Genomic DNA, 17,484 nt, shown 5'->3' with positions numbered 1-17,484 from the left:
ATGCATACATCCTCATCTCATTGGCCAATGTGAGGCACGGACTGAGTGGGTTATAGAGCCACTGCTATGAGCCAAGTGGAGCTCTGGCTGATCCCGGTTTGTTCCAGCTTTTGACAGCTTTGCTAAAGTTCACCTCTGAAGTGCTTGTGGAAAGTGGGGCCTAATTTGGGCACTAAGGTCTGTCATTTATCAGTCAAAACAAACAGAGGAGTCACCTTAGCCCACCCTCGGCATTCCGCAGCCTTCACCCAATTCAGATTGTGGCTATCCAAGACGAGGCAGCGGTGACCTCCGACCCGTGGCACCCTCCCCGCGCTCCAGTGGAAGGTCAGGGGTCAGCCGGTGAGGCAGAGTTCCGGCGAGCGCTGGCAAACATGCTCTTGTTTATGTCAAAGTCGCCAGGTTACAAAACTGCGTTTCCTCTTCCCCATTCCTTTCCCATGGCTTTGGATTGTTCAGGCACCACACACACACACACACACACACACACACACACACACACACACACACACACACACACACACACACACACACACACACACACACACAGAGGCCACCCTCAGCCTGAAGGATCTGCCCATGTGAGTTAATTGAATCACTGGGTTGATGCGTTCAGAGCTTTACACACCGTCCCTGCAGCCCCAAATATGAGAACAACATGTCAATACGATAATCTGGGAAATCACATTAGAGAAGCTTAGTCTAAACACCTCGTCTTCCCTTTCAAGTGCATGGGCGAGATGGATGGCATATTCCTTCAATCTTTAGTCTTCGGTTGACCACTGGTACTGGTCCATCGGTATCACCCCTGCCTCTGACATGATTGAGAATTAACCCTTAAGTGACGGGAATGTTGAGAAATGAACGTTCTAAAGAATATCTGGGTTCATTGAATTCAACATAGAATTTTAGAACCTTCAATTGTTGCGGAAAAACCTACACCTTTAAGGGTTAACTCATTTCCAGCAAAGCAGGCATGAGTAACAGTGGGAAACGCTGTGACCAGCCCAGTCACTCACAGTAGTCTGATAACTGCCAGCTTAAAATCTTTCCCTATTAGTGTGACGATCCACAGCTTAGTGCAAAGTCAGTGGAAGAATCGATGTCTGCCATATGCGTCAAGCCCACTTTAAACGAGTCCCTGCTCATTGATATGCAGCCCTTTCCCATGAAGAGACAGTGTCCAAACCCTGACGCTAGTAAAAAGGCCCTGCCATGTTAAACAGAACAGCCAGGTCGATGGGACTTGGAGGAGTTCAACTGGAAACACATGGGTTTGGACCACGCCCATTCACTCTCTCTCACAGAGCCGAACGAGCCTTCCAAATATGGGGTATCAGACAGAGAGAGATACAGGGATCGAGAGAGATGGAGAGAGATGGAGAGAGAGAGAGAGAGAGAACCTGAGAGAGAGAAACTGAGTGTGAAATACAGATTATACCATGGCTCTGGGGGGACAGTGTTTCAGTAGTAGACAGTACAAATGTAGAGAAGGGTGTTATTTTCAAATGGCTGTTAGCCAGAAATGTCTCCATGTGTCCATGTCCATTTGGGCTCTAAATACGCACATCTGGAGTGCCTCTGTGGTCATAGACAGCTATAGACAGATGCCCTGCTTCCCCTAATGATAGGTGTAGCCCCCACATACCTTCATATTACCCGAGGTTTGCACAAGACAAATGTTTATAGTAGGGGGCCTTTCAAACCACAGAGAATGAACTTTTGCTAAGGATAGAGACGTATTAGTGCGGACACACAAAGAAAAAAACAAGGCAGATGTCATAAATTGTGCCATGGAATGTCATGAATGGGGAGGCTTTATTCGAGGGCTTGCCGTAATTGCCGTGATTATAGGCCGTGCCAATCAGGAGGTCCACTCCATTAACAGTTCCAGTAAGGCGGCAATTAAGTGAATATCAGACTAATTTGTGAGAGAACAATGGAGACGTTTCTTCAAGGTGAGACGGACAAAGAGATCCAGAGAAATGGGATTCAGATGGAGGAGCAGGAATGGGCTCGGGGTTCTGATGGGATCATCTTCCTCTGCCTCTTACTCCGTCAGCACACAGCTGGAGGAGGAGGAGGAGGAGGAGAATGGCCCCCTGGCTTTATCTGTGCAGAGTAGGCCTCGCTCATACCTTTCAACACGTCCATCAGGCCAACCTGCCCCCCCACACTCCACCCCACGAGCCCCTCTCCAGCCTGTTATCCAGGCAGATTCCTCTCGCATGAGTGTACATCCTGTAAACATGCATCCACGCACAAGACAAGCACACATATGCACAGAGACACACACACACAAACACTCTCTCTCTCCCTCTCTCATTTATACACAGACCCACACAGACTTAAATGTGCAAGCACATACATTTGCACTCAGATGTGCACACAGTGAAGCACGTAGTCAAGCACACACTCAGACCCAAATAAAGGCACATACACACAGACATGCACAAAGGCGCACACACACACACACTCACACACACACACACACACTATGGTTGTTTGATGTTAGGCACTAGAACAGATGGGGAAGAGACACAGGCGGACACGTGCGTCAGGGCATCCATGTGCATAACCCGTACACACACACACACACACATGCACACACACACACACACACACACACAGATATAAAAATAAAAAAGGCCTCAGAGGGTCGCATTAATGGAGACTGTCACTTTGGTACATGACCTATGAACAAACACATGACTCAAACATGCAGATTCACTTACATAATGGTCAAGCGGCCATGCACTGGACCAACCAGCACTAAAGGGATGCCTGTCGGGCACCCATGGCCAGCCAAGCAGACGGAACAGTCCGCAGCAAGATGAAAGGAGAGTGGAGGAATCAGCGGAGAGGTAGTGAAAAGAGGAAAGAGGGTCAGGTGATGGGAGGGGAGCATGAAAAGAAAGAGTGCACAGAGGGAGGCCACTGTGTCCTGGATTCAGAGGCTCACATCTGTGAGAACACACCCTTGGGGCTCCTGGAGCTGACGCACACACACACACACACACACATGCAACACACACACACACACACACATGCAACACACACACACACACACACACACACAGATATACACATGCAAACACACACACACACACACATAAATACAGAGGACTATAGAAAGAGAGAATAACAGAGGGAGAGAAGGGGGAGGACAGGAGAGAGAGAATAACAGAGGGAGAGAAGGGGGAGGACAGGAGAGAGAGAATAAGAGAGACACAGAAACAGAGAGAGGGGGAGAGAGAATGAGTGAGAGCACCAGTTGGGAAGTTCGTCACAGCCACAATGGATGCTCTCATCACTCATCTCCTCCCCCCTGCTCACACACACTCTCTGACCGTCGCCTGCCACTCTGACTCACCAGCCACAAGCAGCAGTGTCCCTCTCATCTTACACATACACACACACGGACACACAGATACACACACACACACGGACACACAGATACACACACACACACAAACACAGACACACACACAGATACACACACACACACACACACACACAGACACACACACCTCACCGGCCCTACCCTACCAACTGATTGGCCTGACTGAATCAAGCTGGTGGCTCTTGCACTGATGGCAGCCAAATGTTCCAGAGCCTTCCGCTGATGGCAACCAAGCCATTTCCGGCCCAGGGGAGAAGCGGCACAATTAACCTCGCGCTCCGCCCGAAACTGCTGCGTTCAATTAACCTCGCGCACTGCCTGAAACTTCTGCGTTCCGCTACATGCAACGCAGGAGAAGAGAAAAAACGCGAGGCCTGGATTTAATCCAAGGGCCATATGGCTCAGCCTCAAATTGTTGGTTTCCACATAGAGGCTTGTGTGAGTGCTACCCTACTACTATGTTACACCATGTAAGTAATGGCAGAGCATGTGTCAGCTGAACTCGCTTTTATTCTGAACTCACCATACATGTCTTCCTTTTAAAGCGCTTTGGCCTTGTTTGTAGCGATGCCGTAATGTGCCGACTATCCAAAACAGGAGAACGCATATATCATCATGGCGACAGAGCAGAGCCAAGCGACTTGAACAAACAAACTGGAAACTGCTCAACAGGATTCCGAGCAGACTATAATTTCAGGTCAGGGGAAGGGAATTTTCATCCATAAAATGTGGATATCTGAAAAGTGCTTCGACTGCAGCTTGTCCTCCTCTGCAAAACAGAGATTTCCTCGCCATAAGGTACTCATTAGAGCCTGGGGGAAGTTGGCAGCCGAGTCAGGAGAATGGGATATCCTCGAGGCCAGAGTCTCTCTCTCTCTCTCTCTCCCTCTCTCTAGTGTCTTTAGCTCGCCCCCAACTCCGCTTCGCTGGTGACACAACACAACTGGCTGGGGTCACCACTAAGGTCACCGATGAGGAAATGCCATTAGCAAATTAGCTATCAGCTTGCTAATTAGCCATTAGCCTGCGGTGTGTGGGCTGATGGGTAGCTGAGTACTGAGTCGCTTTATAGAAGTTCCCCTTTCCATTTAGATCTCCTCCGCCAACTCCCAACCATAGTGGCTCTACAGCCGAACAGAAAAACCACGATGAAGATTAAGCGATTGGGTTTCATTTGCATATCCACTGCTTTACATTTACGAGATATGACTTTCAATCTTCCAGGTGTGAACAAATCCCCAGACAGAGCCCCCTGGAGTAGAGTCGTCACGGCGATAACCGGGGCCCATTCTTCTCCGATGCCCTCTGCTTCCTTCCTCTCCTTTGTAGCTCTGACACGTGGGGGACCGTGTGGAGGAAACCGCAGAGGCCCAGGAGCCGCTCTAATCACCGTGGCAACGCTGCTGATGTCTAAATCTGGCCAGGGAGCCTGCAAACACTGGGTTTCCAATTCCAGACTCATTCGCATTGTGGTCACCTCTGAACTTCTGGGGCTTGGCCACAGACTAGCACATTCTGGCAGAGCTTGAGATGGCTGTAAGATCGCTGGATGCAAAGCTCACTGTACATGGGCTAACCTTGGGACAATTAAATACTAACTGGATATTGGCATCCATTATGCTTTAGTACAACTGTACAAATATATTTTCCCCATATGCTAGGACTGAAAAGTATAGCCAAGCTGTAGATGTTAAAGCCCATGAAGTAAGCCATCACTCCCTCTGACACATGAGGGTTTAATGATGTGTGTGCTGACATCCAGAGGGTGTCTTTAAAAAGGATCCAGGCAAGGAGGGGCAAAAAAAGAACTTGTGTTCACGGGTGATGATTTCTCTCTAACGTGATCATTAATGGCGTGGCCTATTTTCACACAGTCTGTTCAGCAGGCTGGAGATGTGGCGTCATCCTTAGACCATATGCCGTGCGAGGCCTATTTATAGACGAACTCTGACACAGTGGCAGATGATGTCATAGCATTGCCTGTTAGGAGCAGAAGATTCATAAGGTGCTGTCAAATTCGCTCCATTCCGACAGCTCATCTTTCAGATGGAAAGCTTAAGCACCAAGCGATTAATTTGGGACTTAAAAAGATTTGAATCACTCCCTTAAGGAATATGCAAAACTCGAGACATTTGCTCTCTCATCTACTCAAGATGTGGTTGCTAAGGCTAAAACTGCACTGTCGCATTTCTCTTGATTTTGGGAATTCTAACTGCCGTTGTCTCTGCTGGTGAGTCTATGAACGAGCGCTGTGAGTCCGGCGGAGGGAATGACTGACTCATTGTTCAGGGGAAATAAAGCCCACATTTGATTCTCAATTCTCTGGACTCCCTTTTTTGGAAACCCCTCTTCAGCATTTAACTGAGTTAAATAAGGTAGTAGCAGCCCAATTATAGGGCGACATGTAAGGAAATGAGATGGAGGCGATGGGAAGAGAGGCAGGCCATACAAATGCAGTAAACAGAAAGAGTGAATAAGGGGATCATGTTTGGCACTTCTGACCGTCTAATTGACTGGCAGGGAATCTGTATGAGTGACTTGCTAGCAGCAGACTATGAAAAAGTCACACAGTAGCGTATGTGCACAGCCTCATACATATTAGTGGCCATACGCAGGCCAACACAGTCCTGCAGCTACACCCAGAGATACAGCTCTGACCCAGAAAAGCATCAGACAGGAGACGTGAGTCACCCACTTTAACATTACAAATATCTTTGAGCAACCTCATGGCAACCCCTGTCACTCTCTCTGTCTCTCTCTCTTTCCCTCTCTCTCTCTCTCTCTCTCTCTTTCCCTCTTTCTCTCTTTCTTTCTCTCCACTCCCTGTCTCCACACTCATCCCCGCATGCTGTCACACACATGTTCCACAACGCACAGCTGTCCCTGCAAGCGAGGCTCATAGTTCAGTTCAACAAAAATGCTGCACCTCAGCAGTTGGTTTTGGAAGGCCTTAATTAGACCTCACGGCTGAAGAGGAACATGTGTTGGTGCTGTTTGCCAAGTCGACTGTTTACCGAAGTAGCAGCAACGAAGATTTGTGAAATACTGTCAAATATCAGATCTCCACAGCAATGCAGGTGGAAACGACACAAGCATCTGCAGTATCACAGCCGTAGCAGCAAATGGGAGCCAAAGACATCCACATGCCTTCAAGCTCTTGCTTGCACGCATTGTATGCAACTTCTACCTCTTACTCCTCTACAGCCCCTCCCTCTGTTCATCAGTGACCAGGAAGGAGGCAAACGGCTGTCGGAGACTAACGCTGCTTGCAAAACAATACTGATGGTTGAACATGAAATATCTCTGTGTACAACGGTTTTTGAACAGCCAAATAGGGGTCATTGTGCCTTGGTTTAGGTGCTGTGAGGTTTGAGTGTTGGAACAGCGAAAGGCTTTAATAAACAGTCTAAGAGGGTCAAGGAGTACTGTTTGCTCAAGTCTAGGGATTTCTTTCTGAGAATCTGACAAGAATCCTCCAAACAAATGAAGGGGTTGGATCAGGCTTGAGCAAAGTCTAACTATGGTGGATTTTTCATAGTAATACTATGCTGATTCCTGAGCTTTGAAGATGGAATCACCTTGCTATTTCTCCCGTTGCCACCAGCAAGGGATGTAAGGGATGTGGACTTAGGAGTGTTTTGTCTTGTTTCCATTTCAGAATCCATTGTACACATTCCCTGCCCTGGTCTATGATCTGAGGTGTTGGACTGTGTTATGCTTCTGTCTGTCTTCTGCATGTGTAAACTGGACCAATAGAGATCATAACAGCCTTCTGTGTAGATGGTCAGCTTGTTGTGCTTCACAATAGCAAATATTGATGCTCTATAGAGTGGGCCCTGCTATCCTACTGAGAATATCACATACTACTGGCACACCACTGAAGCTATAGCAGAGGACTGTATGATAACTAACAACTTTAAAGGTGCTCTAAGCGATGCCACGCGTTTTTTAGGCTAAAACATTTTATGTCACTTACTGCAAACATCTCCTAACCAACCACTAGCTGTCTGTGTCCTGAATACACTGTAAAAAGACACAATCTCTGTGGACACCCCAGGCTCCAAAAACGCAACAAAAACAACCTGGGCAAACCTAGCCCATCAAAACATAACAAACTGTTCCAGTAAATCACAGACAAGATGCGCGAGAATTTCAATTGCACGGGAGCAGCACAGGAGTGAGGGGGAGGAAGAAGCAAGCTAGCTCTCTGTTTTGTTTGAAAGTCAACAGAAGTGACGTTACTCAGCATCGCTTAGAGCACCTTTAACCATTGGTAGCCCCAACTCAGGCGTAGCCATCCTAATGGGAGAAAGGTGGAGCACAAGGCAGGTGTTATCAGCATCTCTGGCTAATGTTTTGCTGGAGCTGGCTCACTAAACACAGCCAAGACAATAACCTGGCAGCCAGACGTTTTGCATAAAAATTCATATAATATGAATTTCACATTTGATCACATGGTTTTCCAACCTGTGCCCAAAGGCTCTCAACTCAACTAAAACTGATGGATCTTTTTTTAGCCAACATCCCACAACAGACTCTCTGCACACAGCCACTGTGTGATTTCTAATAGGTCTGCTGGGAGAAAAAAAAGTCATATTCAGTTTCTCAAGAGGGGATAGGAGCCCTTTGCAAATTATTTGTCATGTGTGAATGCATTGACCTTAATTTGACAAAGTCTGTGTGTCCAAAGTCTGGATATTAAAATAGGATGATGTTAAATGAGACAACTCATCAGAAAACTGATTTAATGTAATTTGTGGATTTGGCACTTTGACTTTGGCTTACACACAAGATTGTTTCAGGCCAGTAACTGCACTTTCTGAACACAGACTGATGTAATGGTTTTGGTAGTTGTTCATTTGCATTTGCAAAATGAAACAGAAATAACAAGGAAAGCCAAAAATGTGCTCGTACGAATGTTTCTTCCCTCCCAATCCAAGCCCTGGCTTCCTCAAAGCCAAACCCATGTCAAGTACCATCCAGATTCATCAAATCTCCAAGCATGCAAATTCAGCCAGCAAAAACAAACACACGTTCAAGCAGACTGCAAACATATTCATCAGAATGTTATAGGTACGGATATATGGCTTATTCCATGTCAGAGGAGAGCATGATATTTGGGGGGAGGTCCAATGGTTCTGCCTCACTGACACTACCGGGAGTGCTGTGAGATAAACATCTACGAAATCAACAAAGCCGATGTGGTACTACCCAGAAAACATGTAGGGTAGCTAGCTACAGCACAGTATGCCACAAATTATTTTTTGCTTAGATTTTAAAATATATGTCATGTCCAGTCAGGTAGCAGCAGCAGAAACAGAGAGACAGAGACAGAGAGATTGTAACTTCTTGTTCCCTTGTTCCCTTGTCCCTACTACTGTCAGCACCATAATAATCCTATTGGTAAAACAAACTCATGTTTCCCATCTCTGTTGGGGGTGCTGTAATGAAACTTTGTAATCATGTGAATCAAGTGAACTACAGTGTTGATGTTATTTATTTATTTATTTTTTATCCAAAATAGCCTGAATCTTGTTAAACAATCAATTGGGTTTGAATGAATTCGAAAATAGTTACAAAACGATTAAATTTCCCAAAACAGATGATGAACTTATTGCATACATACCAAAATGTGATGTCGTTTTCTTCATTTCGTCTGCCTATGCATAAAGTTTCCGTGGAACTGTTACAGCACTTCGCGCACTTTGGCGAGCTGCCCTGATTACCCAGTCTGTTATCTTGCCTACGATTTTTGTTGTCCAATGAAATACTTAGAAAAACGGATGTAATAATTTGTTAAACATCACAACGCACGATTGAGTTCCTTTGAGTTCCTTCTCTTCGAGGACGAGCGTGCATATGCGATCTCAAATGCATGGATGGCACGCCACGGACAGATTAAGCGCGCGCCTTTTACGCACAGCTTCAGGCTGTACCATTATTTCACTGGAGTGCATGCAGCCCATGCACGGTTTCACCCGTTAGCTGCATGCGCGAGCCTGGACATGAAAATCAGCATCTAATATTTGTTTCCGTGCTAATACTGTGATAATAATAATAATAAAAATGGATGGAATGGAAAAGACCTGGATACTACGTACACACACATAAAAAACATAAAACAAATTAGTCAAATCTCACATTTTTCTGAATCAACATTACCTGATTTCTCACCAACTGCTGGTTGCCATTCGCAGGCACTTTAATGTCAAATGTTGTAACAGATGCTACATTTACCTTTCCCACTCAGTAAGACATGATTCCAACTGACATGACGCTCTGTCACAGTTGTGGTCACGTGTACAACTGCTTTGCTTATCTTATGTTATGCTTTATGATGCGTTATGCTTATTTGTTCAACCCGGAGGTATTAAGCATGCACAGTTTGGGTAGAGTGGGGGAAAACGCCCCTTCGGGTAAAACGCCCCCCCCCCCCCATATTATATATATGAAATATACTATATATTGATGAAATATAGTAGCTTGCAATCAATTTATTGATTATATTTTATTGCTCCACAATAGATTTTGTTTACTTTAGTTGTTTACTTTTGGTTTTTCTATTAATGCATGAGGGCCATTGCTTTGACAGGGTGGGGGCATTTTACCCCACCCTTTTGCACAATTTTTGTTGTTGTTAAAATACTAATTAACTGTTAACTCTGGGCAATTTTCATATTTGGTTTATAATTCATGACACTGTCACTCAAAACTAGGATAGCAAATCCCAGCCAGTCTCCAAAGCAAATATCATTGCAAATGCAATCTAGCTAAAAGCTTAAATGCAAAACATTAATCACCTCCATTCATGTATTATACAGCAAATGACTAGTGTGAGTTAATCAGCTACTGTGGCAGTGACATTTAAATGGCAAAAACAATTTGTAATGTTACAAAATTAATAAATCTGGCCCTTTATGTCAAGTCTCCCTGGTCCATCCACGACATACAGTATTAATGAAATCCTGAAGATCAAATGTTTTTAACTTGTGCAGAAATTATCTTGTGCACACAAGATTGCTATAACCTAATTTATACTACTAATATAACAAGGATACAAGGATACAAGATACAAGGAAGTTTATTGTCACATGCATATAGTTACTGGAAGTAAGAAATGCAGTGGAATTATGTCTGGTGTCAGCCTATTTGTGGCAAGGAAAAACTCCCTTACCAAGGAAGAAACCTTGGGCAGATCCACGGCTCAAGGGGCTAACCCAACTGCCAGGGGTCTTGGTGTGTGTGTTGGGGGGATGACAAGGGAGATGGGATAGTGTGCTGTGTATGTGGGGAGAGGGCAGTGTGCAATATGTGTGTTGGAGAAGCTTCCTCATGAGACAATGTGCTGTGTATTGGGGGCTGCAGTGTGCTGTAAGGATGTTGGGGATGTGTGTTGGAGAAGCTTCCTGATTAAATAATGTAATTAAATATTTTGTATCATTATTTTTAGTATCATTATTTTGGCACACAGTATACCTTGCACCCACTATACAGTATATTAACTTATGTGTTAGAATTTGTATCATTGTGAATGACTAGGAAGGTGCTGGTTAGGACTAGGAAGATGTTTCTAGTCACTACAATGTGGTGCTGTACACCACATCTGCAACCGAACATAGGTCCAGTGACATGTTGTGGGAATCTTAAAAAAACAAACTGAAAAACAGCTGAAAAAACACTAGCTATGTTGAGTACTTTAGGTCTTGTCTTTGTCTGTGTGTGTTATTGGGACACAATCATGTCAGAGCAGCAGGATAATCCCTCCCTTGCAGTAGAGGTTGCCATGTTCTGGTCATAGGGGGCTCTCTAGTGGCAGAGGCTGAGTACTGTAAGTCTGAGGCAATAATCCCCTTCATGTAGTTGCACTCTAAGGACACAAGAGACTGGTGATGTTCTGTGATGGGTCTCACGGAGCATAAAGGAAGCCATGACCACTTTATGCAGCCCTGAAACTGTGAACTTTGGATGTTGCGTTCATTTAGTTGTGTGCTTTGGATGTTGCGTTCATTTAGTTGTGTGTTGCCATTGCACAGCTGTCTCATTTTCATTGTCATTTTCTCTCCATCTCCCTCTTTCACACAACTGCATGCACAGCTCCTGAGTGGCAGTGACCTTTGAGATAAGCAACATTGATCAGGAGGTACTTATTACAGTGTGCATGAAAATGCACTGTTCTGTTATCCGAAGTCTTCTTCTTCTTATTATTATTATTATTATTACAGTGCATGAAAATGCACTGTTCTGTTATCCGAAGTCTTCTTCTTCTTCTTCTTATTATTATTATTACAGTGCATGAAAATGCACTGTACTGTTCTTCCTAGGCTTCTTCTTATTATTATTATTACAGTGCATGAAAATGCACTATATTGTTCTTCCAAGTCTTCTTATTCTTCTTCTTCTTCTAACGTAGCTAATGCAGCTTCAACCATTTAACATAGAAACTTCATTCAAACGAAAAAGATGAAAAAGATATTTTTCATCTTTGTAACTTTTATACTTTTTAAACTATTTATTAAAAACTACTCAAAATTTCCCCATAGACTTAACATTAGGCTGATGACATCACAATGGACTAATTAACTTGATTTGCACCTGTATCAACTTCCAGCTGCTCATCTGTAGGCCCCATCAAAGAATCAGTTCAACTGATTGCACCTGTATCAACTGCTTTCTGCTGAACTAGGCCAACTCTCTCTGTGTCTCTCCATTCTACAAGGATATAAGGCACATTTCATCCAGCTTTCTATCCATTCATCCTCTTCAAACCATTCACTCATCCACCCATTAAACTATCCATCAACATCCATTAAACAATCTGCCTATCAACATCCATTCAACTTTCTGTCTATCAACATCTATTACACTATCTACATTTTTAAACTATATACTCTGTCTCAGGCTTTAAGCATACAATATGGCTCTATTAAGACTGCCGTTAAGCAATTAGAATCCTAGGCCAGGTGGCCAGGCTATATTAAACCTCATCTACCTAGTTCAGTCATTCCAACTATTAAACCTCATCTACCTAGCAAATAATTTAACCTTTTTAAATTATCCACCTATTTAACTGTTCAGTCATTCCAACTATATTAAACCTTATCTACCTAGTTCAGTCATTCCAACTATATTAAACCTCATCTACCTAAGCAAATAATTTAACCTTTTACACTATCCACTTATTTAACTGTTCAGTCATTCCAACTATATTAAACCTCATCTACCTAGCAAATAATTTAACCATTTAAACTATCCACCTATTTAATTGTCCAGTCATTCCAACTATATTAAACCTCGTCTACCTAGCAAATAATTTAACCTTTTATACTATCCACCTATCTGTTCAGTCATTCCAACTATATTAAACCTCATCTACCTAGTTCAGTCATTCCAACTATATTAAACCTCATCTACCTAGTTCAGTCATTTCAACTATATTAAACCTCATCATGTTGGTTGCCAATTAGCACATCATCTGTTTTAACAATATTTTCATGCACTGGTAATTCCCTGGAATTGCGTTTTCTAGTTATTCTTCCCACCAAATTTCTGCGTGTAATGCAGCTTCAACCGTTTAACGTAGAAACTTTGTTCAAACTTTGTAACGTAGGTCTTGAAAAGGACACTTGAGGAATGTATTTTTCACTTTTGTAAACTTTATACTTTTTGAAATATTAACAAAAAACAAGCTTATTTTTCCCCATAGACTTTGCATGACATCACAATGGACTAATTAACTTGATTTGCACCTGTATCAACTTCCAGCTGTTCAACTAGGACCCATCAAAGGGCCAGTTAAACTGATTGCACCTGCATCAACTGCTTTCTGCTTAACTAGGCCAACTCTCTCTGTCTCTCCATTCTACAAGGATATAAGGCACATTCCATCCAACTTTCTATCCATTCATCCTATTCAAACCATTCACTCATCCACCCATTAAACTATCCATCAACATCCATTAAACAATCTGCCTATCAACATCCATTACACTATCTACATTCAACTTTTAAACTATATACTCTGTCTCAGGCTTTAAGCATACAATCTGGCTCTCTTAAGACTACTATTTTCTCTGCCCACAACTGTTTCAACATAAATGTCACTACAATAATTCACTATTAAATAATTTAACTATTTAAACTACTCAACTATTTAACTGTTCAGCCATTTAAACTGCCAGTTGTTATCAACTATGACTCATGCCAACTGTTTCCAAATAAAAGTTTGTTTGGCATTTTATGTTAATATACAGTATGTTTATATTTTCATGCACTGGTAATTTCCTCGAAATTACATTTTCTAGTTTATTATTACTTATCCGTTACAACAAAGGTCACACTTACATTTTATTATAATTATTTGGCTAAAAGAAAAGCATTCCATACACATAACACTATAATAGAATATAGATTTGTAGACTTGTACCATTCTACAAAGTTTGTACCATAGCTTGCATTAGCCTACCTAGATGTCCCTTAGAATTAATTAAAGCAGCACTAAAGAAGCTTCGCTCTTGGGGTCCCCCAACAGTTGAGAAGTTCAATAATAAACAAACTAAATTAGTGTCTTTTGCTAAAAAGTCTAACTCCGATACAATATAGAGGGAATGCACTTGTAAGGATCTGTTCCTGTCTTGTTTTCCTTGTCTAGTGTTTTTCCACGTCTGCTCCTCTTGTGTCTTCCTGTTTGCTTTGTTTACTTCCTGTGTCTTGTGCCATGTGCTCCTTTGTTTGTGTTTCTGTTCCTTGTGCCTGTGTCTCCGCCCCTCACCTGATCCTCGTTAGACAGCAGTCTGTAGAAAGAGATTTCTGAACACAAAAAGTTGCTAGGTCAGTAATCGCCTATTGAGGGCTGCTCAGACCAGGGATGGGCTGTTTTTATGATACTGTACATGTACAGTCACTGACAAAAGTATTGGCACCCCTTTAGAAATGTTGGTTTTTAAGCAAAATACTAGGCTTGTGCAAAAATCAGAATTTGCCTGCATTCAATTAATGCAGTGGTTCTCAAACTGTGGTACGCGAACTCTCGCTAGTGGTACTCAGGGAGTCTCCATGGTGTTTTTTCAGAAAAACTTGACATTGCAAAACAGTATGTACAATAAAATATGTAGTTTAATTGGCCTATGCACCTGTTTTTATTATTTTAATGCCGGTCATAATGATGGTACTTGGAGAGCCAATTGTTTTCGTGGGTGGTACTCATTGTGAAAAGTTTGAGAACTGCTGCATTAATGAATTGAAATTGTGACAACTGAAAATCAGGTACTTTAAGGCAGTGATATTTTCTTAATTGTCAACATAAGCAAGCAGTTATATATTTTTATATTTCTCCAACAAACCTATAAAAAAAACTAGCCTGACCCACATTAAAATGTAGGGTCTGGGCACTCACTGTTCACAGTACTCAGTCCGAGGGGCGGGATAATCGGTTGTCTTTCGAATTCCCTCTGCACGCAATAGGACAGCGCTAGTCCCATGCGGAGCTAGTTGGCTAGTTCAAACTTTTGCCAACTTAATAAAAGCTTAACTCGTGTCACACTGTTCGCCATTAGCAACATTATCTTTTTGTTTTCAAGTAGCAGGGAATTCAAGCCAAACCGTTGCAACTCTGCCATCAATCATTATGTTAAGCCCGCCTAACGACTCTATACACGTTTTGATTGGCCTGATAGAAGTTTAATTTTTCGAGCTCACAAGATAACGGAGAGTTGCTAGACTAGCCCTGGCAGCAAATGTAATTTGCTGCCGCTAGGGTGCGTCTAGATTTCTAGGCTAATAAAAAACTACACTGGTATTCAACATTTGTTTTATTTTAAGTAAGTCTATTGGGAGTTTGATCTCTTCACATAGACAGCATCAACAGTAGCTCCTGAGGAACTAAAGTCTAGTAGCTTTGAATAATGTAAATGTGGCATGGAGGTGAGTTAGCAATTGTTTATACCCGACTACGCCACCTGAGGACTTGCACCACAGGAATATTCTACCAATTGTAGGTCTAGTAGTGAAGGGGTTTTAATAACCACCTAAAGCTCTACTAGGCAACACAGGTTTGTGACCACGAAGCAAACCAGAGACGCGAGTCCAAAAATACCAATATTTTATTACACACAAGAATTGATACACAGCAAAATGTATGCACACAATCCCAAAACAAAGGGCAACCAAAAACCACAGCAAATCATAAACCAGACAGACATGAGCCAGCACACATAACAAAGACAATGTTCATTAGCCACACAGTGACCTTTGGGCTGCACACCACGCCGTATGGCTTGAGTGGCCCACTAAACCAGACAGAGGCGCTAGGAGCAGGACTGGAGCTTACCGGGGTGCGAGGGGTTATCAGAGGAGAGAAGGCCCGGAAGATCCACACCACACGTGATTACTTCAATCCAAAAGACAAACACCCAGTGTACTACAGCAGGAAAAGTGAGGGGACTCCACCACCTTGGGACCACCACGCAACCACTTGGGCTCACAGCTCCTGTCCAGCGAGAGAGGAGAGAGGAGAGAGGAGAGAGAGAGATAGAGATATTACTCAAGAGTCCACAATGCACAGCTTACAGGACAGGTACACTGTTTTAGTGGTTTTGGTGTATCAGAACAGGACTTAGCTTAAATAGGGCGGCCGACAATATCTCCCCTCTTCGCAGCGCGGTATACTGGGCTAGGTGGACAACCCGGGTCACTGAGAAGAGAAGTAAATTAGCATGCACGCACATACACACAGACAAGCACATTCACCACACACCAGCGTACACACAGGTAGGCTAACCCCACATACACCAGCATACACATACACCAGCATACACACACACACACACACACACACACGACTTGCACCAACCAGGGCCCAGTTAACACTCCACATGCATGATCTGTGCATGTCAATGCATGTATGCAACACGATAATCGTTAGGCTATTAACAGAGCCGAGAACCCAACGTTACAAACACAAGCCCGGTCATGCACTGCGAGGAGATACAGATGAAGAGGCGGCGAATGGTCGTCAGACTGACAGGCCCCCTCGGAAGGTAAATGAACATAAATTAAATAAACAAACAGTGGAGACAAAGCAGCAAACTCATCGGTTGCAGAAACAGGCCAAAGGCCAGCACGAACACCGCCGATGCTTCTGCCAATCTGTAGATGTAGTAAAAGCTACAGTTACAATATTGTTGGTTTTAATAGACACAATACAAACTTTACGTTTACGTACCGATTGCTGATGGTTCCGTCTCCCACTTCCGGTGGCGAGATAACGCCTGTGCGGCTAACACTGCTCACGACAAGCTAAATAAAACAGAGGGATCAGGATAGCTAATCGGGCAAAGGAAGAGATAGAAATACCATACAGAGGTAGCCTACCTGAGCCGATAAGGTTCTCACACCCAAATCCGGATGGCAACATTCACTATGAATCCACACCGGGTTAAAGCACAACGGAGCTGCTAACAACAACAAACAAACAGTAGACAGGCATACCACGCGAGAGAACAACAATCGCTTACCTGCTGGCAGTAATGGTACACACACGGGACCCACGCCCAACAACAATGACCAGGAAGTCCCTCTTCCAGCCAGGGAAAGGTGGAAGACATACAATCAGGAGGGCTGACTTCCTTAAATAGCACTGGGCCTATAATTACCCACCTGTCCATTCAACGGATAATATTAGGAAAACACCACCAGAGGGGGGTGTATCCTGCTACATAAAGGTGACACAGAGAGGGACATGAAACTAACTGTCAGACCTACAGTACATGACTACATGCCCAACCTAGTATGCACAAAGCCTTACTATTTGTGTGTGTGTTTGTGTATGTAAGAAACTGTATATCTTACTATTTGTGTGTGTTTGTGTACTGTATGTAAGAGACTGTATATCTTGTGTGTGTGCTTGTGTGTGTAAGAGACTTATCTTGTGTGTGTGTTTGTGTATGTAAGAGACTGTATATCTTGTGTGTGTGTTTCTGTATGTAAGAGACTGTACAGTATATCTTGTTTGTGTGTGTAAGAGACTGTATATCTTGTGTGTGTGTTTGTGTATGTAAGAGACTGTATATCTTGTGTGTGTGTTT

The 17,484-nt window shown here is 43.4% G+C and overlaps 1 protein-coding gene and 1 long non-coding RNA gene across 4 annotated transcripts in view; both read right to left on the bottom strand.

Moving 5' to 3' along the window:
- Nucleotides 1-9,069, bottom strand: part of sept9b (septin 9b) — a 66,574-nt gene extending 57,505 nt beyond the window's left edge. Inside the window, exon 1 of the mRNA XM_042103017.1 lies at nt 9,030-9,069. Within this exon, the coding sequence (XP_041958951.1) occupies nt 9,030-9,054 (25 nt within the window). The 5' untranslated portion in view covers nt 9,055-9,069. The remainder of the gene's footprint in view (nt 1-9,029) is intronic.
- A 4,622-nt stretch (nt 9,070-13,691) lies between these two features.
- On the bottom strand, nt 13,692-17,110 carry LOC121718152. 3 transcript variants are annotated; one of them, XR_006033870.1, is made up of 5 exons: nt 16,915-17,110; nt 16,772-16,851; nt 16,623-16,696; nt 15,729-16,546; nt 13,692-14,209 (listed from the first exon to the last, which is right to left on the bottom strand). It is a non-coding gene; the product is annotated as an uncharacterized LOC121718152 (long non-coding RNA). The 3 variants fall into 3 exon arrangements; XR_006033869.1 differs by having other exon boundaries at nt 15,729-16,696; nt 16,772-16,854; XR_006033868.1 differs by having other exon boundaries at nt 15,729-16,696.
- Nucleotides 17,111-17,484: the final 374 nt, after the last annotated feature.

The sequence above is a fragment of the Alosa sapidissima genome, chromosome 9 (genome assembly GCF_018492685.1).
Source record: "Alosa sapidissima isolate fAloSap1 chromosome 9, fAloSap1.pri, whole genome shotgun sequence".
NCBI classification, from domain to species: Eukaryota; Metazoa; Chordata; class Actinopteri; order Clupeiformes; family Clupeidae; genus Alosa; species Alosa sapidissima.
This window is presented reverse-complemented; position numbering and strand designations above follow the sequence as displayed.